A 22,891-nucleotide genomic window follows, 5' to 3' on the forward strand; every position below is an offset into this window, starting at 1 on the left:
ACGTCCTCTGTCTGCAACCAGTGGGCAGTTTGAAATGGGATTAAAGGAGGAAAATGCCTGAAACTTGGAAGGTGCTCTGTGGAGCTCTCTTGGCAGGAAGGTACCCATCTGACACCCTTAGACATAAATTTCATGTCAGTAGGATAATTAAATGGCCACTAGTTCATTGTTGGTCCACTCCAGAAGTACCTTCTCTCCTAGGTGCTGTTCTAGGCACAGTGGCTCATGCCTCCAGGTACACTCTGATTCTACAGCAACCCAGAATAAGCCCTCAACACAAAGCGAAAAGGACACTGCACTAACAGATACAGGCCGTAAAAAATCTTGCCATAACTTACAGAACTGGGTGGGAGAGAGTGTTAACAACAATGTAAACTTTAATCCACACTTAGTAGCAATGCTCCAAATGTGTTCATCAATTGCAATGAATGAGGGATGTTGTTAATGTGGGAAAATGTGGGAGGTGTGGGGAGCGGGGCATATGGGAATCCCCTATTTTTTTTTTATGTGACATTTGTATAATCCAAGTATCCTTAAAAACTTAAAAAAATAAAAATAAAAAAAAGCAAAAAGGCAGGTAAGAGACAGCCCCTGTTCTCCAGGAGCTCCCAAGCTATTTGGGGTACAGGTGTATGAGTAGATAACTGGAATGCAGTGCTGTCAGTACTGTCGCTGGAGTGACCAGTTTCTGAGCCCAGAATTCGAGTACGTGGCCTGGCAAGTGGAAGTGCATTTATCGTGGCGATCTCAGGACAGAATGTTTAAAATCAGGACCTCTCTGCTCAGCAGGGCCGTGTGGTGGCTGTGCTCATGCTGGAGATGCCGTGGAGCACTGAGGAGGCGGCAGTGCCCAGTCCCCAGGTCACAGGGACGGTGACATGGCGATAGGCCCTGAACGGCAGGTGACCGTGGTCGGTGGTGGTCGTCTGGTGATGTTACCTGATGATACCTGATGATCTGTAATGAATGTTCTACAACAACGTAGTGTGTTGGTGGAGGGGTGCTGTGTGGGAATTCCACACAGGTGCATAATAATAAAATAAATAATAAAAATATATTTAAAAAGATGAAGAATAGGTGAGTGCTCTCCAAGTGAGGACAGATGGGAAGGGCGAAGGTGTGCAGCTGTGGGCGTCTGTCAGGTCAGGTGGAGCTGGAGGGGGCGGGCAGGCAGGTGGGACTATGATAAATGCTCGGAACCCCCTTATCATCCTGCTGGCCGTAGGACGCCGCGTGGGCAGGTTGGCCCTGAGTGGCAGCAGGCTCTGGGAGATCGGTTCGGAGCTGCTGCTGCTGGTCTGGTGAGAGTGTGAAAAGGGCAGGCAGCACCATCAGTGGTGACCGAGTGAGCAGATGTGTCCCAGATGGCTGCCAGGCAGCTGGCGTGGGCAGCTGTCCGTTAAAGAGAGAAGCAGGGGCACAGGAGGGACCGCGAGGGAGCCCCCTGTAGGATGGGCCCCGCGGAGGACCTCGGAAGAGGAGGCTTGGGGGTGAAGGGGATTGCTGCAGAGGTGGGGGTGGGGGTGCCAGGAGACCATTCAGTGAGAAAGTCGGATTGCAGCTATGCCTGCAGTCGTACCGTGGGGCAGGCTGCCAGCAGGAGCCCGCAGTCCACCCTGTTCATGGCGGGATCTTCCTGGCCTGGCCGGGTGCCTGCCTCAGGTGGACTGAACTGCATGGAAGGGCTCCTGAGAAACCTGCTTTATTTTGGTCACCCCATGTTTTAGTTCCCCAGGCTGCTCAAGCATTTTGTTTTCCTCCCACCAAATCTGCTGAGGACAGGGTCTGACATCCTGCAGGAGGTATAAGTCAAGAGTGGGACTTATCGGGAAAGAAAATGTATGTAACTTGGGGAGGAACTTGTGATATAGTAGAGGGCATGGGGTCTCAGAGTAAGATAAACCTGAGTTTTAACCCCTCTTCTGCTTTATTTTTTTCTGTGACCCCTTGTCTTAGTTTGCCAGGGCTGTAGCAACAAAGTACCTCAGACTCGTTGGCATACACAACAGAACTTTATTACCTCACCGTTCTGGAGACTAGAAGTCCAAAATCACATTAGTGGCAGGGTCGTGCTCCTGCTTAAAGGGGAGAGCCTGTTGAAAGCCTCTCTCCTGGCTCCTGGAGGGTATGGGTGGCCGGGCAGCTGTGGCATTCCTTGGCTTATGGCAGCGTAACTCAACCTCTGGCTCTGCCACATGGCCAATTTGCTCTCTGTCTATGTGTCTCTCTCTGTCAGTTTCTTCTTCTCAGGACACCACTGATACTTGATTAGGGCCCAGCCTTATCTTGTTTGGCCTCCTGTTAACCAACAATACTTTCAAAGATCTTACTGGCAGATGAGTTTACACTCACAGGATCGGGGGTTTAGGACTTGATCATATCCTTTTGGGGGACACAATTCGATCCATAACACCCCTCATCTGAAAAAAGGGAGGGGTAATCATCTTTACCTTCTAGGGTTACTGTGAGGATTCAGTGGGCTGGTGGACAGGTAGCACTGACGGTCTCCGGCACAGAGTAGGTTCTCAAAAACATTAGAATCCTTCCTTCATTGTTTTCAAAGCCTCAGCGGTCCTGCTAGATTAGAGCTGGTGACTGTGTTGTTCCCATTTTACTGACAAGCTAGACTAGAGAAGCTCACACAGCTGTTGGAGTGGAACTGGAAGCCAGGATTCCCAATTTCTCTTGCCCTTTGCACTGGGGGGTGGCGCTACCAAAGAGAGCTGCATTGTTCTTGTTATACTATTCATTTGTTTATTTTTAAAATTGTGGGAGCATATATAACATACCATTTTGCCATTTTAACCATTTTAAAATGTCTGACTCAGGGCATTTACATTCACAGTGGCATGCTACCGTCATCAGCTTCCATTACTGAAACTCTTTCATCACCCAAACAGAAACTCTTTACCCTTTGTTTTAGTTTCCCAGCTGCCAAAACAGCTCGCACACAGTGGGCTGGTCCACAGCAGGAGCTTGTTGGCTCCGGGTTCAGAGCCTAGAAGGCTGGCTTCCCCCTGGGTTGGTGTCTCCCGCTGGTGGCAGTCTTTGGGGTTCCTTGGCTTTTCCGGCACATGGCAAAGCACATGGCGGCATCTTCTCCTTTCTCTTCTGGGTTCCGCTGTCTTTTGGTTTCTGGCTGCTCCCCACAGTTTCTCTTCCTGTGTCCAGTTTCCTTGGCTCAGAGGGGCTTCGCCACGTTGGATTGAGGCCCACCCTCCTTCAGTCTGGGCACATCTTAACCAATACCACCTTCAAAGGCCCTATTCACGAGTGGTTTCACACTCACATGCCATTTGCGGAGGACACGATTCAATCTCCAACACCCTTTAAACCGTAACTCCCACTTCCCCTCCCCCAAGAGCTGCCTTTTAACAAGGGAGAGGCATCTCTGAGCTGGACGACCTTATTTAGGGGGTGGGAGGGATTTTGGGGTCAGGGATCTGTCCCAAGCCTCTAGTGCTCCCCCACAGAGGAGGCCACTTGCCCCGCCCCCCAGCACTGGCACTGCATTCAGGTCTACTTTGCTTGCCCCTCCTGGGTCAGTCATTAGCTTCTGTTTACCCACCTGCCTGCCTGCCCACGCATAGGTGGAGTGTGTCTCAGCCAGAAGATGGAGTAGAGCTTTTGCAGTTTTACCATCAGCTCAAGGCTTGCTAAGCCCGCCACAGACCTAGAAATGGCTGCACCACCTACAGACTCCACTTCCTGGTTCAAGTCCTCACATCCCAAGATGTGCTGGAAAAATAGCTCAGGCATTTGTATTTGGGTCAGTATGACCAGTTTTCAGAGCCTGTCCTGAAAACTAGCTTTTCCAAGGTCTCTTTCTAGTATGAAGACACAAGGAAATTTCCACTGCCTGCTTCTTCACTGGGGAGAAAGACTGTTCACACAAAATCTTTGGTTTTCACTGAGAGGGACCGTGCTTGACAGCAGCTCTGGAATGGAACTGGTGGCAGTGCTTTTACCATGCTTGACAGCAGCTCTGGAATGGAACTGGTAGCAGTGCTTTTACCTTTGTAAGCAGGATTGATTTCCCACTGGGGCAAGTGCAGCTTTACTCACTAGCAACATCTGTCACGAATCCCTGGAACGAGCACCTTTTTAGCTTTGCCACATTTCTCGTATCTGTGCACTTGCCTCTCTTACGTGCCTTTATCTGATGGTTGTTGAGGGCCTACTGTGTGCCAGGCACTGTCAGCTACTGGTGGCACAAACAGGAGGAAGATGGGCTCTCGCTCCCTTCCAGAGCACATTCTCTGACAAAAGACAGAGTTATAAACAAACACTTATAAACACATCGACAGACAGCGCTGGGCGGCTTGCCACCATAAAGCTCTTTTGTTTGGCCGACACAGTGGTGATTTCCTTGTGTGTTTTTTTTTTAATTGAATTTGCTTTAGCCAGGATATCCTTTTCTGAATGCTACCAGCTCCCACCAATCTATTAGTCTTGATGGGTTTTATGTTTCTAGCCTGGCCCCCAAAGTCATCTTAGTTTGGGACATTTAGCTTAAACGGATAACTAATACTCTGTGATACCCTGCTGATAGGCTAGAACAAAGGGCCTTGGGAACATGAAGGAAAGAAGAGTTAATCCTGCTTAGGGCTGAGGCACAGGCCTGTGGTGCCGGGAAAGCTATCCTGAGGAGGTGACTTCTGAACTGGGTAGGAGTTCATCCGAAGCTGAAGAGGAATGCTGTATACCCTGGGAAAAGGAGCTGTTGGCGAGAACCAGTACCCCAATGGGTGTGTGGACTCGGGGACCGTGCAGACTGGGAATTGTTAGTTATGGGGCTGGGAGGAGAAAATAAACCTCAGCTAGAGACTGCTTCCCAAACAAGGAGAGCCTTCTGCTGCTGAAGGCCCCGAAAAGCAGGACTGAATTTCTTGCTGCCTTGAAGTCGCCAGCCCACCTCATCCTACTGCTTTTGAAACTTAAACGAACAAACCCTACTGAATGGGAGTGTCTACAAGCTCTTGGAGTCCTTCTCCTTCCTAACTGGGATTCACCCACCCTCCTCAGTGCTCAGCAAATGCTTCTGGACTTGGCGCCAGCCATCAGCAGCCTAAAGAATCCCACCCCCTCCACAACGTCGATTGTAAGATAAGAAAGCCTTGACTGGGAAAAGCTGAGAAGCTGGTGACGGCCAGGTGGGAGGTAAAAAATGTAGGAGGCCAAAAAAAACGGGGGGGAAGGGTGTTTTGGAGGGAAAGTCTTGAATATACTTCACAATACAAAGTCCACTGTTGAATTTGTCAAGTGACAGTACAGGCACAGAACTTCCTGGTGGGTGGAGAAGTGGGGAGGGGGGGTGGGGAGGGGTGTCAGTTTAACTTGGCAGATGTTCTAAGTAGTTTAAAGCCCATTACAGCACTCTGGGTAGTGAAAAGCCCCCTTAACCTCACCAGGATGCAAATTACCCAGGGCTGGCTTTCTGAGCAAGGCTTAGAGCCAGAGCCAGGTGGGGGCAGCGTAGCAGGCAGTCAGGGCTGAGACAGCAGCAGTCGAGCCTCTCGCATCTGTCTATCCATTTAAAAAACAATTTATTGAAGTATGTCATTCATACATGAACGTACGTAAACAGTAAGTGTATAGTAAAAGTCGTGAACTTACAAAACAAACATGCATAACATCATACAGGGCTCCCATACATCAGCCTACCACCAACACCTTGCATTGTTGTGAAACAGTTGTAATAAATTATGAAGGAGCAGGGAGGGGATGTGGCGCCAGTGGTTGAGCACCTGCTTTCCACATGGGAAGGTCCCAGGTTCGTTCCTCCTAATAACAAAGAAACAAGCAAACAAATGAAAAAGCCAACTCAGGGGCGCTGATGTGGCTCAGTGGTTGAGTGCCAGCTTCCCATATATGAGGTCCCGGGTTCAATCCCCGGTCCTGGCACCTCAAAAAAAAAAAATTATGAAAGAGCATCCTCAAAGTATTACTACTAACTATAGTTCATATCTTGTATTTGGTGTATTTTCCCCCAAACACCCTTTTGTTTTGTTGTTGTTCATAAGCCATATAATTTACCGAAAGTGTACAATGAATGGCATTTGGTATAATCACAGAGTTGTGCATTCATCACTTTAATCAATATTCGAGCATTTTCATTAGTCAAAAAAAGTCCAGTATCATACCCATATGTTAGTACTACAAATTACAAATCCTATGAGGTTCTTCTACCATTTTAATTCATTTCCAAACACTTACAAACAACTTTTTATCAGTTCTGCACAGATTACACCTCAGCTTTCCATTCTCTAACCACATTCTTTTCTCCGGTGATTTATATTCTCGCTATTAACTCCATGAGTTTGCTCATAGTATTTAGTTCTTAATAGCACAATCATACTGGATTTGTCCTTTCATGTCTGGCTTGCTTCACTTGGCATAATGTCCTCCAGGTTCATCCATGTTGTCGTATGCTTCATGACTCCATTTTGTCTTACAGCTGCATAATATTCGATCATTTGCATATACCACAGTTTATTCATTTGTCAGTTCATGGACTCCTGGGTTGTTTCCATCTTTTGGCAATAGTGAATAATGTCAGTATAACATCAAGGTGCAGATACCTGTTCGTGTCCCTGCTCTCAGTTCTTCTGGACAATAACTACTAGTGGTATTGCAGGGTCACATGGTAGATCTATAGGTAACTTCCTTAGGAACCACCAAACACACATCCACAGTGCCTGCACCATTCTACATTCCCACCAACAGTGAGTAAGCATTCCTATCTCTCCACATCCTCTTCAACACTTGTAGTATTCTGTTTTGGTAATAGTGACCATTCTAGTAGATGTAAAATGTTATCTCATTGTAGCTTTGATTTGCATTTCCCTAATAGCCAGTGATATTGAACATTTTTTTCATGTTTTTTTTTTTGCCAATTGTATTTTTTCTTTAGACAAATGTCTATTCAGGTCTTTTTCCCAGTTTTTAATCTGGTGATTTGTTTTTTTACTGTTGAGTTGTAGAATCTCTTTATATATCATGGATATTAGACCCTTGGATGCGTAATTTCCAAATATTTTCTCCCTTTGAGTGGTAGGCTGCCTTTTTACCCTCGTCATAAAGTCCTCTGAGGTGCAAAAGTATTTAATTTTGAGGAGGTCCCATTTAACTGTTTTTTCTTTTGTTGTTCTTTCTTTGGTTGTAAGGTTTAAGAGACTCCCACCTACTACAAGTTCTTGTATATATTTCCTTACATTCTCTTCTAGGAGTTTTATGGTCCTACCTTTTATGTTTAGGTCTTTAATCTATTTTGAGTTGATTCTTGTATAGGGAGTGAGATAGGGGTCCCCTTTCATTCTTTTAGTTATGGATATCCAGTTCTCCCAGCACCATTAATTGAAGACACTGTTCTGTCCCAGTAATATGGACTTGGTAGACTTTGCAAAAATTAGTTGACCATGGAGGTGGAGGTCTATTTCTAACTCTCAGTTCTATTTCATTGATCAATGTGTCTGTCTATTTGCCAATACCATACTGTTTTGACCACTGAAGCTTTAGAATATACTTTAAAGTCAGGAAATTTGAGTCCTCTGACTTTGCTATTCTTTTTTAGGATGTTTTTGGTGATTCAGGACCCTTTCCCTTCTAACTTTACTCTTTCTGTAAAGTAAATTATTGGAATTTTGATTGGTATTGCACTGAATCTATAAATCAATTTGGGTAGGATTGACATCTTCACAATATTTAGTCTTCCAATCCATGAGCATGGAATATCTTTCCATTTGTTTAGGTCTTCACTGATTTTCTTTTTTTTTTAAACAAATCAATTTAATTGGTATATATTAATAAAGCAAACAATTGATTTCTTTTTGTAGTTTTCTGCATGTAGGTCCAGTACATATTCAGTTCAATTGATTCCTAGGTATTGAAACTTTTTGTTGCTATTGTAAATGGAATTTTTTGCCCTGATTTCCTCCTCAGATTGTTCAGTACTAGTGTTCAGAAACATTACTGTTTTTAGCTTGTTGATCTTGTATCCTGCCACTTTGTATAACTTATTAGCTCAAGTAGCTTGTTTGTAGACATTTCAGAATTTTCTAAATATAGGATCATGCCATCTGCAAATAGTGAAAAGTTTTACTTCCTCTTTTCCTATTTGGATGCCATTTATTTCTTTTCTTGCCTAATTGCTCTAGCTAGAACTTCTAGCACAATGTTGAATAACAGTTATGACAGTGGGCATCCTTGTCTTGTTGCTGATCTTAGAGGAAAAGCTTTCAACTTTTCCCCATTGAGTATGATGTTGGCTGTGGGATTTTTATATATGCCCTTTATTATGTTGAGGAACTTTCCTTCTATACCTATCTTTTGAAGTGTTTTTTATCAAGAAAGGATGCTGGATTTTTTCAAATGCCTTTTCTGCATCAATCGAGATGATCATATGGTTTTTTCCCTTCAATTTGTTAATGTGGTAGATTAATTTTCTTATGATGAACCACCTTGCAAAAACAGTAATAAAACCAGTGTATAATTTTTTGATATGTTGTTCGATTCTATTTGCCAGTATTTTGTTGAGAATCTTGACTTCTGTGTTCATTAGAGAGATTGGTTTGTAATTTTCTTGTAGTATCTTTTTTTTTCCTTGTAGTATCTTTATCTGACTTTGGTATTAGGGCAATGTTGGCTTCATAAAATGTGTTGGGTAATTTTCCCTCCTTTTCAATTTTTTGGAATAGTTTAAACAGGTTAGTCTTAATTTTTCTAGAAATGTTTGGTAGACTTCACTTGTGAAGTCATCTGGTCCTGGATTTTTCTTTGTTGGAAGATTTTTAACAAGTGATTCAATCTCTTCACTTTTGATTAGTTTGTTGAGTTCCTGTATTTCTTGTAGAGTCAATGTAGGTTGTTTGTGCATTTCTAGGAATTTGTCCATTTCCTCTAGGTTGCCAAATTTGTTAGCATACAGTTTCTCATAATACCCACTTTTGATCCTTTTTATTTCTGTGGGGTCAGTTGTAATGTCCTGCCTTTCATTCCTGATTTTATTTATTTGCATCTTCTCTCTTTTTTTCTTTGTTAGTCTTGCTGAGGATTTCTTGATTTTATTGATCTTCTCAAAGAACTAGCTTTTGATTTTGTGGATTTTATTTATTTGTTTGTTTGTTCTCAATTCCATTTATTTCTGCTCTGATCTTTGTAATTTCTTCCCTTCTGCTTACTTTGGGATTGGTTTGCTGTTTTTTTTCTAGTTTCTCCAGTTTTTCAGTTAGGTCTTTGATTTCAGCCTTTCTTTTTTCTTAATTATAGGCATTTAGAGCTGTACATTTCCCTCTCAGCACTGCCTTCACTGTATCTCATAAGTTTTGATAAATTGTGCTCTCATTTTCATTCATCTTGAGATACCTACTAATTTATCTTACAATTTCTTTTTTGACCCACTGATTGTTCAGCCTCCGCACATTTGCAAATTTTCCTCTTTCCTATTATTCATTTCCAGTTACATTCCATTATGATCTGAGAAGATGCTTTGTATAATTTCAATCTTTTTATATTTATTGAGACCTGCCTTGTGACCCAACATGTGGTCTAACCTGGAGAAAGATCCATGAGCACTTGAGAAGAATATATAACCTGCTGCGTTTGAGTGCAACATTCTGTGTATGTCTGTTAGATCTAGCTCATTTATCATATTGTTCAAGTTCTGTGTTTCCTTGTTGATCTTCTGTCTAGTTGTTCTATCTAATGATACGAATGGTGTGTTGAAGTCTCCAACTGTTATTGTAGAGATGTCTGTTTCTCCCTTCAGTTTTGCCAGAGCTTGTTCCATGTATTTTGGAGTGCCCTGGTTAGGTGCAGATATTTATGACTGTTATTTCTTCCTGGTGGATTGTCCCTTTTATTAATATATAATGGCCTTCTTTATCTAAGTTTTTTGCATTTGAAGTCTGTCAGGGGTATAGATACCCCTGCTCTTTTTTGGTTACTGTTTGCATGAAGTATCTTTTTCCAGCCTTTCACATTAAGCTGGTTTGTATCCTTGTGTCGAAGATGAGTTTCTTGTAGTTAGTATATGGATGGCTTTTTTTTCCCCCATTCTGTCAGCCTGTGTCTTTTGATTGGGGAGTATAATCCATTCACATTCAGTGATATTACTGTAAATACATTATTTACTTTCACCATTTTATTCTTTGGTTTTCATATGTCATATCTTATTTTCATCTGTCTTTTTACTCTTTTGGATATCCTTTCTGATATTCTCGTCTTTTATACTCTCCTCCAGGCCTCTCTCTCCTGTCTTTTTCTTTCAGGCTGTAAGGCTCACTTTAATATTCCCTGAAAGGCTTATTCTTTTTTATGAATTCTCTTAGTTTCTGTTTGTTTGTGAATATTTAAACTCACCTTCATTTTTTTTTTAAGATTTATTTATTTCTCTTCCCTTCCCCCTCTTTTGTTTGCTCTCTGTGTCCATTCACTGTGTGTTCTTCTGTGTCTGCTTGCATTCTCAGTGGCACTGGGAATTGGTGTCTCTTTTTATTGTATCATCTTGCTGTGTCAGCTCACCATGTGTGCGGCACCACTCCTGGGCAGGCTGCACTTTTTTCGCACGGGGCGGCTCTCCTTGTGGGGCGCACTCCTTGTGCATGGGGCTCCCCTATGCTGGGGCCACCCCTGCGTAGCACGGCACTCCTTGCACACATCAGCACTGCGTGTGGGCCAGCTCACCACACAGGGCCAGGACGCCTGGGGTTTGAACCCTGGACCTCCCATGTGGTAGGCGGATGCTCTTTCAGTTGAGCCACATCCATTTCCCTCACCTTCATATTTGAAGGACGATTTTGCTGGATAAAGAATTCTCAGCTGGCAGGTTTTCTCTTTCGGTATCCTAATTGTATTATACCACTGTTTTCTTGCCTCTGTGGTTTCTGATGAGAAATCTTCATTAAGTCTTAATGGGTATCCTTTGCATGTGCTTCTCCTTTGCTGATCTCAGAATTTTCTTGTTCTCTTTGATGTTTGACATTTTGAGTAGTATGTGTCTTAGAGTGGGTCTATTCACATTTATTCTGACTGGGTTATGTTGCCCTCCTTGGACATGCAAGTTCATTTCTTTCATGGGAGTTGGGAAATTTTTGGCTATTATTTCCTCAAATACTCCTTCCCTTTTCACCTTCTGGAACTCCTGTGACACATGTTTCCTTTTGTGTTGTCATTCAATTCCCTGAGCCCCTGCTCAATTTTTTCCATTCTTTTCTCTCTTCAATATCAGCTGTTCTGTCTTTTGTATCACTTATTCTTTCTTCTATCATTTTGAGTCTGCTGTTGTATGTCTCTAATGTGGTTTTTAAAAATTAGTTTAAAAAATTTTTAATCTAATGTTTTTTTTTTTAATCTCACTTATCATGTCTTTCATTCCCAAGAGCTCTGTCACTGTTCAGCCTTCATATTCTTCTTTGTGCTTGCTCAGTGTCTTCTTGATGTCCTTTATCTCTTTACCCACATTGTCTTTCAGCACATTAATTTGATTTTGGGAATTTGTGTGAATCTCATTGATTAGTTGTCCCAAATCTTGTATCCCTTCTGGGGCTTTGGTATATTCCTTTTATTGGGCCATTTCTTCCATTTTCTTAGTGTGGCTTGTAATTGTGTGCTGATGTCTAGGCATCTGATTCAGATGGTGTGTTTACTCAGATGCTCACTTTCTCTTGGTAGGGATTTAGTGGTGGGAGGTCTGGGTGTTACTGCTGTTCTTGGATTCTTGGTTCAACATGTTCTGTGTCTTCAACCCTGCTGGTTGCTCAAATCAGGGCCATGGACCCAGTAATGGGTTGGACTCAATTCCAAGGGCCTTGGGGAAGGAGGCTATAAAGGCTGGAAAATGCCTCTCATTTAATTTCCTCACATGCACCTCCTTGGTTTGCCACCAGATGGCCCTTTTTGGCAGCTCTCTCATTTCAAGGCATGGTTGAAGTGTGTTCCGGCAACACTGATCAATGTGATCGAGGATTCTGCCTGGTGGCTAAGAGCCTCATAATTCAAACCTTGAAAGAGGCTGCTCTCCAGCCTTTGCTGGCAGCCCGCTCTGCATCCTCAACATTTAGTACCGGTCAGTAAAGAGATAGATTGAGGGGGTCAGATCTCTGTAGCCCCTTGCTGGTTCCCACGGCAAACAATGACACTGCCAACCCAGACTGGAAGTGTTTGTGGAACACAGCAGACCAAATTTGTGGGTCAAAAGCTGAGTCAGCCTTAGACTGTGTCCCTCCCTCTCTCCCATTCCCTGGAGAGGTGGATCCTGGGCCCCCTTTGTCTGTAGCCACAAGCCCAGAGGCCTGAGAATTCAAAGGTGAATATTGGACTGGAGGATGCCAGTAGTTGCAGCTGCAGCTTTTGCTGTCACGATTCTTTTCTTTACCCCTCTCTCTTCTAGGTGGTGTCTAGCTTTCCCCTGGCATTCTAAACCCTAGAAGATTTTTTTCCCAGGCTGTTTCTGCCTGTCCTTCAGCTAATTTTCTGGCAGAGAAGAGAGTGCTGTGACTTTCTAGTCCGCCATCTTCCCGGACGTTCCCTCATAATCTCTTGACTTCCTACTTGGGAAGATGAGATGAGGATCTTGGTATTATAGCTCTCTTGAGTTACTCTGGCCCCATCATTCACAAGGCTTGTAGCCTCCCAATAGAGTTTTGGGCTAATATCAATTAGATCAGTATTAAGTTCCTGTCAAATTATATCTGGAATCCGATCACTTCTCCCTGTCCTCACTCCTCCAGTTGTCCTCCCACTGTCCTTTACCTCTTAATTGGTTTCCTCATTTCTGTCTTGGCTCTCATTTTGTCTGTTCTCATTACAGCAGTCAGAGTGATCCTGTTACAAAGTAAATCTCATTTTCTCAAATCTCTCCAGAGGCTTTCCATGTCACTCAGTGTGAAGGCCACAGTTCCTTCTGATTTGTTAGGTGCCACCCGACCTGACCCCACTGATTGTTCTCTGCTGGTCACAGCTAAGCTGAGCAGTGTGCTGTCATTGTTTTCCCCCCTTTTACCCTGTTCCAGCCACACTCATCTCCTTGCATCTCCAGTCATGTTTCTGCCTCAGGGCCTTTGGACTTGCTCTTTGCTCTCCTTGGAATGTTTACCTCCCAGGCATCTGTATAGCTTACTTCCTAGCTTTCTTTAAATTGTTACTCAAGAGTTATCTCTGTGAGACCTCCCATGGCCACCTTATCTAAAATTTCACTCTAAAGCACTTCATAGCTTCTTCCCCTGCTTGGATTTTTCTTCCATATAACTTACTACTCTCCAGCATACTATACATTTTACTTATTATCTTATTTAGCATCTGTCTCCCACAGTAGACCAGAAGCTTCTTGGGGGCAGGAACTTGCATTTGTTTTGTTCCCTCTGGTATCTCCAGTGCCTAGAACGTACAGTAGATACTCAGTAAATATTGATTAAATGATTGAATAAATGCATAATTATTAGTCAATGCTGTTCACAGCTAAGCCATGTGGTGTGCTGTCATTATTTTTCCTTTCCTGTGTTCCCTTCATTTTTCCAGTAATAATCATCTTTTTACTTAGGTTTGTTTTAACCCCTAATTCATCTCTAAACCCTTCTGGTTGTATAACTCTCCTCTCAAAATCTATTGTTTTCTTTCAGTTCTATCCATCTTAGTTTCCTGGCTGTTATGACAAATACTACACAATGGATTGGCTTAAACAATGGGAAATTTATTTGAGGTTAGGAGAAGTCCAAAATCAAGGTGTCAGCATATCTTCTCCCATCAGCCTTCTGGTGCTGGCTTTTGGCAGTCCTTAGGGTTCCTTGGCTTTCCTGGCACATGGTGATGTTCTTTTTTCTCTTCTGGGTTCCTGCTGACTTCTGGCTTTTCCACATGTATTTCTCTTTACAAGGCCTCCAGTAATAGGATTGAGACCCGTCCTGATCCAGGGGGCCACACCTTAACCAAAAATACCATCTTCGAAAAGTCCTATTTACAGTGGGTTCACACACAAGGGTACATAACTTAATCTGCCACAAATCTTCTTGAAGAATTCTCTCCCAGAGCTTTATTGTTTTCTATTTTAATTTTTTTGTGGTTAGAGTAATATTCTATAAGAGTTCAATCTTCTGAAATTTTTTGAGATTTATTTTATGGCCCAGCATATAGTTTATCTTGGTGAATATTCCATGTCTACTTGAAAAAAGTGTGCTATTCTTCAGTGTTGAGTGTAGTTTTCTGAAATGTCAATTAGGTTAGTAGTGTTGTTTAAATATTCTGTAGCAGTACTGATTTTTTTGGTCTATTTGCTGTATCAATTACTGAGAAAGGTATTAAATACAGCTACAATTATGGATTTGTTTTAGTTATTTTTAAATAAAATTTAGCATTGTTATGTTTTTCTGATGAATTGCTCCTTTTATCATTATGAAATGTCTCTCATAATTTTTTATTTGGAAATTTACTTTGATAGTATGCTATTATTTTTATACTTTTAAGTACTCTTTGTACAATATGTGTATTTTTCCTTTCCTTTACCTTCTGCCTATCCATGTCTCTATATTTAAAGTGTATCTCAAGTAGACAGCTTATAGTTGGATCTTGGCCCCCTTCCTCATTCTGACAACCTATGCTTTTTCATTGGAGTGTTTAGTCCATTTATATTTAATGTTATTATTGTTATGGTTGGATTTAAATCTACCATTTGCTATTTGTTTTCTTTTTGTTTCTTCTATTTTTTTGTTCCTTTGTTGCTCCTTTCCACTTCCTTTTGGTTTAATTGGAAAAATTATTAGTATACCATTTTATTTCCTCTATTGGCTTTTTTTTTTTTTTTAAGATTTATTTTATTTATTTCTCTCCCCTTCCCCCTGTTGTCTGTTCTCTGTGTCCATTCGCTGTGTGTTCTTCTGCTTCCGCTTGCATTATCAGGCAGCACTGGGAAACTGTCTCTTTTTTGTTGTGTTATCTTGCTGTGTCAGCTCTCCATGTGTGCGGCACCACTCCTGGGTGGACTGCACTTTTTTCACGTGGGGTGGCTCTCTTTGCGGGGCGTACACCTTGCACTTGGGGCACCCCTACATGGGGGCCCGTGTGGATTGGCACTGCTTGCACATGGCAGCACTGCACATGGGCCAGCTCACCACATGGGTCAGGAGGCCCTGGGGATTGAACCCTGGACCCTCCATATGGTAGACGGATGCTCTTATCAGTTGAGCCACGTCTGCTTCCCTATTGGCTTATGTTTTAACCTGGTTACTGTTATAGGGCTAACAGTATGCATTCTTAACTTACAAAGTCTGTTTGGAGTCAATATTGTACCACTTCATACTCACATCTGATACGTCACACTTCCCATTTCTCACTTCCCATCTGACACTTCACACTTCTACTTCCCAAATGTGGTAAACTTAAAAGAGTATAATTTCACTTATGCTTGTCCTTTGTGCTATTACTGTCATTTTTTATTTCTAACATATAAACCCTACCTTATAATCATTATACTTTTAACTGTCAGTTGTGTCTTATCAGGAAACTACAAGAAGAAAAAATAGTATTTTATATTTACCTGCTTAATTATCATTTTTGGTGCTTCTTATTCCTTTCTGTGGATCTGAGTTTCCATCTGGTACCCTTAAGCCTGGAGGATGCCTTTTAACATCTCTTGTAGTACAGGTTTTCCAGTGAGATTCTCTCTGCTTTCCTTTATCTGAAAATATCTTTATTTCATGTTCATTTTCAAAGGATATTTTTGCAAGATTTAGACTTCAGTGGTGAAAGTTTTTTTTTTCATCTTTTTTTTTGTCTTTTTAGCATTTTCAGCATTTTCTTCTGGTGCCTACTATTTCTAATGACAAGTTAGCTGTCATTTATATTGTTCCTTGTATGAAGTATGTCTTTTTTCTCTCTGCTTTTGAGATTTTCTTTTTTTCCTTGGTTTTCACCAATTTGGCTATGATGTACAGTGGTGTGGTTTTCTTTATATTTTTTCTCCTTGGGGTTTGCTGAGATTCTTGGACCTTTAAGTCTATATATATATATATATATTTTTTTTTTTTAAATTAAATTTGGAAAAGTTTCAGCCATTAGTTCTTCAAATATTCTTTTCTGTCCCATTATCACTTTCTTCTCTTCTGCAACTGCAGTTATATGAATGAGGCTATTTGATGTTGTCCCACTGATTCCTGTGACTGTTAATTTTTCTTCAATCCTTTTCTTTCCCGTCTTTGTTCTACAGATTGAATAATGTCTATTGACATTTTCTGCCATCTCCGATATGCTGTTAAGCTCTGCTGTTAAGCTTGTCCAGTGAATGTTTCACTTCACTTATTTTACTTTTCAGTTCTGGAATGCCACTTTATTATTATTATTTTTTTATAGTTTCCTTTCTCTTTGCTGAATTTCCCTATCTGCCCACACATTCTGATCATATTTTCTTTAATTCTCTGAAAATACTTAAATATCTGCTTTAAAGTCTTTTTCTGCTAAAATCAATGTCTGGGTCATTTTGGTGTTAGTTTTTTTGACTGTCTTTTTCCTTGTCTATGGGTTACCAGTTTCCATGTTTGGTATTATTTGATTGGAAGTTATGGTTCATACCTAGTGGAGACACTGCATTTTGTCGTCATTCCCTTAAGAGTGTGATTCTTGTTACTAGTAGGCAGTTCAGCGACTGACTGATCACCTCAAACTTGTGTAGGCTTGTCTTTGGTTGGGAATTGTGGTTGATACCTCATAGAGACTCTGGATTCTAGACTGCCTTGCCAGGGCAGGTATTTGGATAAGCCTAAGATGTTTCTCTAGCCTCATTCACTTGGAAGAGTTCACCCTCCAGACCTCCGAGATTCGTGTCTGGGCCTGGTTTCAGGCGGGTCCGTGGAGGCTTCCCGTAGCCTGGTCCTCACTCATGGGGCACAGCTTTTCTGAGCTCTCAGCTCCATCGGGGTGTTAGAGGGCTGATGCCTCCTCATCACGTGCTGGAACTGCTCAGCCTCTACCTTTGACCTGCCTGTGGCCATTTGGGGATGGCCTGTGGAAACTGCCTTGTGCTTAAAGGCCCAGGAGAGGACTCTGCCTTCCTCATCACTAGAAACTTCTCGGTTGGTTGTGAAATCCCCCCATGGAGCATTTTCATGGTGTCGCTGGGTCAGAATGAGAAAGCCAGCGGGTACGATGGAGCGTTCTAGGGCCCGGGCAGGGGAACGGAAGGGTCTGCACACACTAGCAGACCTGGACCTGCCCAGCAGACCCTGAGCAGCTTGTGCTGGGGATTCTCTGCTGGTTCAGGGTCCCCAGCATTGAGCCCTGGGTTTGGGAGAGAATGGCACCCATGACGGACTCTGGGTTGAGTGCTCTTCTCCCACCACTCAATATATCCCTGGATACCTGCCCCCTACTTTGGCCTCTTCTTGGTGATTCTAGAGGCTAGAGGTCAAAGCCTGCCCACCTTCCCTTGGCGTCCTTTTCCTCCTCAAAACTGGGCCACCAAGTGGCCCTCTCAGGGCCTGCAAGGCGTCTGCCTCAGCCCACCTTGTCGCCCTTCCTGGGATTCCTGCCAAGGTGCTGGGCTAGTGGAATGCCCGCTTTGGGCTCAGGCTGTGGGTCGGACCTGCCTGTCTTCTGCGTTCAGCCTGCGCTGCCGGGCTCACCTGAGGTCTCCTGCTTCCTCCAGCTGCAGATCTGGGACACAGCCGGCCAGGAACGCTTCCGTACCATCACCCAGAGCTACTACCGCAGTGCCAACGGGGCCATCCTCGCCTATGACATCACCAGGAGGAGCTCCTTCCTGTCCGTGCCGCACTGGATCGAGGACGTGAGGAAGTACGCTGGCTCCAACATTGTGCAGCTGCTCATCGGTGAGGTGCAGGAGCCAGGCGGGTGGGCTGGGCTCAGGAGGGCTCCACGAGGTGGTGGGATCCTTTCCTTCTGTCTCCCTCTGTCCTCTGTGTCTCTCTGTCTCTGTGTCTTTTCTTGTTTATGTCTTTGTATACCTGTATCTCCCTGTGGCTATCTCTCTCTCTCTGTGTCTCTATCTCTATGTCTCTCCATATCTCTGTCTCCCTGTCTCTGTCCCTCTCTCTCTTTGTCTCTGACTCTCTCTATTTTTCTCTTTTTTCCAAATAAAGAATAAACCTGAGCTTAGAGAGTGGCTAAACTTGGCTAGGTAGCAGCTGAGCCAGAACTTGAACTCATGATCTTGTGAATTCCACTCCTGCCAATCACTTACAAAGTTCTCTAGCATTGGAGTTAGAGGAAAGAAGAAAGGAAGCTCAAGTTTGCTTTGTAGTGACTGTACCTGGCTATTGAGCAGCGCTGTCATCTATAGGTCCCATGTGTCCTTAGATTTATCCCCAAAGCCCTGGATGGGCTCCACCTAAAAGGCGAGGAGCTGAGGCTCAGAGACAGCAAGGCATTTCTTCCAGCCCACCCAGCCTGTGCGCCTGCGGCCCTGGACTCGGAGTCTAGGTTTTCTGGTTGTATTTCTGTTCCACAGTTATGCAGAGTGAGGGCCCCACACTTTCGCATGCACCAGCATCGCTTGCTGCGACGCAGACTGCTGGGCGCTGCCTCCCGAGGGCTAAGGGGGGCGCTGAGAATGGCGTTTTTCATGGGGTCTCAGGTCAAGCTGCTACTTCTGGGCCAGGGGGCATCTCTCCACACAGGCCTTTTCCTCCTGCACCTGTTTCCTAACCTGCAACCCAGAGGCTCTGCTGTGTTCTTTGGTCTCTGGGGTCCTCGCCGCAGCAGTTGGGTAGAATCTTCTAAAAGTAGGTTGTGCAGGTGGGGCTTGCCCTGTAGCTTTTTGAGTTGGGGGGCCTAAACCTTGCTCTGGCTGGATCCTCATGGCTTGCCTGGGAGGATGGGGAGTGGAAGCCCCAGCTGGGATCCCTCCCCCGGTGGAAAACAGAGCTCTACCTGCCTGCGACCAGCTGCTTCCCTGTCATCAAGAACACAAGAACAAAATTGATGATAGAGCGTTTCATATGAAACACAAAAATAGAAGAGTATCAAGGAGCCCTGGGGGCTGCCTGGGGGGGCGGGTGGCATGGGGTGCTCGTCCGGGGAGCCTCACCCAGTGCCCCTGGCCTCTCTGCAGGGAACAAGTCAGATCTCGGGGAGCTGCGGGAGGTGCCGCTGGCCGAGGCGCAGAGCCTGGCCGAGCACTACGACATCCTTTGTGCCATCGAGACGTCCGCCAAGGATTCGAGCAACGTGGAGGAGGCCTTCCTGAGGGTGGCCACCGAGCTCATCATGCGGCACGGGGGCCCCATGTTCAGCGAGAGGAGCGCTGACCACATCCAGCTGGACAGCAAGGACGTGGGGGAGGGCTGGGGCTGCAGCTGCTGACCGGCGTCGCCGGGCCGGCCGGCCAGGGCCTTCCCACCCCTTCGCTCCCCCTGGCCTGCCCTGCCCAGCCCCAGGGCTGGCCCCTCTGGGCACTGGTGATTCCCGGTGGATAAAGCCTGGGTGCTGGAAGGGGGGCGGCCCGTCACCTCCTGCGGGAGGCCTGTCGGCACAGGGTCGGGTGCGCCAGCCCGTGGCCATCCCCTCCGCCTTCTTCACATTCCAGAATTGGCCTGAGCCTGCCGGTGTGGACAGCCGTGGAGGAGGGGCCGGGAAGGCGCCTCCCCATCCGACCACTTCATACCTTGAGCTTGCTGCGGCTGGAGCAGCAGGCTGCTGCTTTCTAGGGAGATGGCCAGTGTCCTGGCTTCTTCCAGATCATTCCAGAACCTTGGTCTGGAGCAGCAGAGAAGAGCCTGCCGACTCAACCCCCAAAGAAGCCCTAACTCCTCCCAGCCGAGGACGCTTCTTCCTCTCTACTGCCAGCTCCGAGCTCCCAGGCACCTCTTTGGGGCCTGGCTCGCTGCCTTCGTACGAGACCCCTGGAGTTTCCGTGTTGTCAGGGTAGCTTCTCATTTTCATCAGCACCAAGCTTGGGGGGCACAGCCCACGGCCGGGTGGGGACTGTCTGCCGGCTTGGGGCCAGGGTTTTGCCCCTCAGGCTGCCCAGCTGGCTAATAATGTGCTAGGAAAGGGAATGCCTACAAGGAAAAGCTTGCTCTCTGAGGCTCAGGTCTGAGAAGGCACCCTCATGTCACCCAGTCTCTGCCCGGTCCCGGCCCAACTTATAGTGTTTTCCAAACAGGAAAGTAAGGCCTTTCTGTCTTGCCACATCCCAGGGCCTGCCCTTCACTGCCTCACCCTGAGCCGGGCACCGAGGGTAGAAGGTTAGAGAGCTGACCACTGGGCCTCTGGGAACGTCAGAGCAACGTTCTCGGTTGTGGAGCTTCCAGGACTGGGAGTGGAGGGGGGATGTGCAGGTAGAGGGGAGCAAGGCGGGGAGGACGGTCCATCTTCAGGGTCCCTCAAGGACCCCGGCATGGGGCTCCTAAGAAACTGCTTCAGATCCAGGCTGAGGCCACGTCACACTGAGGTCGAGCCCAGGCAGCACCGAGTCCCAGCCTGGGGCCGCCTTGCCTTCTGCACGAGGCCCTTCGGTCTCCGCCTGGCCCGGCAGCAGAGCTGCCGCTGGGAGGGCCCATCTCTGGCTGAGCCCCAGACCAGCAGGGCTCGAGGTGGGGGGGGAGAAGCCTGGCCCGGTGGGCCTGGAGCTCCTGGGCAGGGTCTGCTCTGAGGGTCCATCCAGGTGGGAATCTCGGCCCTGCCTCGATGGGGCTGGGGGCGGGGTTGGGGGCTGGAAGCAGATGGCAAGACGGCTCCCCGGCTCCTTCGGCGGCAGCCTGACTGGCCCAAGCAGCCTGCAGGGAGAAGGTGATGTCTGCTTCCCTGAAGAGCGGCCCACCCAGGCCAAGGGCCAAGGTCCCTCAGGCTTGCACCCAAGCTGCGCAAGAAGACGTGCTGCCTTGTGGGGAAGGGACGGGGGCACACGGGGACTTTGGCAGGCACCGGCCCTGTCAGTGGCTGCCCCCTGCTTCCTGCCGAGAAGCCTGGCTCTCCCGCCAGGGCTGGTAGGCACTCTGATGGCTTCACAGGGCCATGGCTTTCCTGGGGCTCAGAGAATGAGGGAGGCAGCCCCCCAGCCATGTGGAGCCCCACCCCGTCTCCTTGGCTGGGGAGCCCTGGGGTTCCGCAGGTATGGGCAGGCACAGGGCTCATGTGTCCCCTTGCCTCGAGCCACCCCCTTTCCCCCATTACCCTGGGGAAGGGAGCCGCCAGCGCGCATGGGGACCGCAGAGGCCCCCTCTCCCTGCGCCTGCTCTCAGTGCGGCCCCTTGGCTCCCCAGCAACCAGGAGGCCCCCCGAGGCAGACATGCTGGGCTGCGCAAATGCCCCGCCGCCCCCGGGGACTCCTTGCTCTCCCCCCTCACTGCCACGTCCACGGGGCCCTGCCCTGCCGTCCTCAGCGCCGGCCCGTGTCTAACCTGTGCAGCTCCCGGCCTCTGCCTTGGTCTCTGGGCCTCCCGCCCCCGCTGCCCGGGCCTCCTCCCTGCGGCTGAAAGGCCCACCTGCCCGAACACCTTCCACAGTCCCGGGCCCCGCCAGGCAAGGCCCCTGAGGTTGTGCCCGGGCTTCTCTCCAGCACCTTGTCCCCTGTGTGCGTCTCCGTCTGGGCCAACTTGGCCTTCCCTCCCCCCACAGCCCAGCCCTGCCCCCCACCCATCATTTAGAATCCCACAAGGGACTCTAGAACCTCCTCCAAGCCAGGCCCCAGGAGGCCCCACGAGTCTTCCGAGCTCTCCACCCTTGTCTTCCACCCGCTGCCACTGCTGAGCTGGGACCTGGGGTGGCGAGCCCCTACGGGTGGGGGCCTGGGAGGGCCCTCGCTGCCTCTGGAGCCCCCTCCTCAATCAGGAACCTGGGCCTGGGAACCAAACCTCCTCTTGCTCCCAGTGCCAGGCTTGGCCCTCTCCCAGCCACCAGGGCTCTGGGCAGGACAGTCTTGTCCCTCCCTTAGTTTATAAATTACCCAAGCACAGGAGCAGGTGCGGCCTGGGAGCAGAGGGCAAGAGGGGGCTGGGCGGGGTGCAGGAAGGAGAGCCGGGAGAGGGCCCTGAGGCCTGGGGGCTGGGCTGCAAGGGAATGGAAGGGCCTGGGGGGTGGGGGGAGAGCACTCTAAGGTGTGGGATTCAGCCAGAGCTGGGTCTCTGATCTCCCAGAAAAGGAGTTTGCCTCCAAGTTGGGCCCAGCGGATGTGGAGCTGGGAGGAGTCCTGGTTCACAGTGAATTCAGCTCTTCCCTCCCCCAGAGGCCTGCCCTGGGGGGCCCTCCCTGGCCCCGACCTCTGAGCCCTGCAGTGGGGCAGGGCAGGGAGGACGGGCCTCCACCAGCCCAGGGATGCCATCCACATTTCAGTTTTCCTCATCACCTATTTATGATGATATGAATCTTTATATCAAATCTATTTTTTAAAACATGAAAAGAATAGCCATTTTTTTTTTTTTTTTTGAGAAATAGAGCCAGAATGTACACATTTCTAAACCATTAAACAGATTTCTGTAAGGAACCACTGGTGCCACCGACTGGTTCACTCTTGAGCCCAGCGCTGTGCTAGTCACATCCACACTGTATGGTCTCACCTGCTGGGCAGTATCACCCCAGCCGCCTGTGTGTTGCCCCCTGCCAGATACCTGGGGGTTCCCCAGGGCAGAGAGAAGCTGGAGTTGAGGGCCATCTCTGCCAGGGACACCCCTGAGTCATTGCACCTCTCCGGGGCCCTGGGTTCTCCCGACTGGAAGATGAAGGCTCTGTGTTGGGAAGGGAGGCTGGCAGTCACCGGGGGGGTGCCATGACCAGCACCCCCACCTCCAATGGCCCACCCAGCGAGGTGTCGCTCTACCTGCCTGTACACACGAGTACACTGAGGCTTGGAAGTAAGCTTGCCTGCGCAGGTCCGGGGGCCACAAGGAAGAACAGCCGATATTCCACGTGGGGATCAAGGGCGCCCGAGGGCTCAGACCGAATCTGCTCA

At 47.1% G+C, this 22,891-nt stretch overlaps 1 protein-coding gene across 1 annotated transcript in view; it reads left to right on the forward strand.

The window, feature by feature from the left end:
* The window catches only part of RAB43 (RAB43, member RAS oncogene family), a 38,463-nt gene extending 16,037 nt beyond the window's left edge, over positions 1 to 22,426 (forward strand). Inside the window, exons 2-3 of the mRNA XM_004475939.5 lie at positions 17,630 to 17,813; positions 19,055 to 22,426. Of these exons, the coding sequence (XP_004475996.1) occupies positions 17,630 to 17,813; positions 19,055 to 19,305 (435 nt within the window). The 3' untranslated portion in view covers positions 19,306 to 22,426. The remainder of the gene's footprint in view (positions 1 to 17,629; positions 17,814 to 19,054) is intronic.
* The last annotated feature ends 465 nt before the right edge of the window (positions 22,427 to 22,891 follow it).

The sequence above is a fragment of the Dasypus novemcinctus genome, chromosome 26 (genome assembly GCF_030445035.2).
Source record: "Dasypus novemcinctus isolate mDasNov1 chromosome 26, mDasNov1.1.hap2, whole genome shotgun sequence".
Lineage (NCBI taxonomy): Eukaryota > Metazoa > Chordata > Mammalia > Cingulata > Dasypodidae > Dasypus > Dasypus novemcinctus.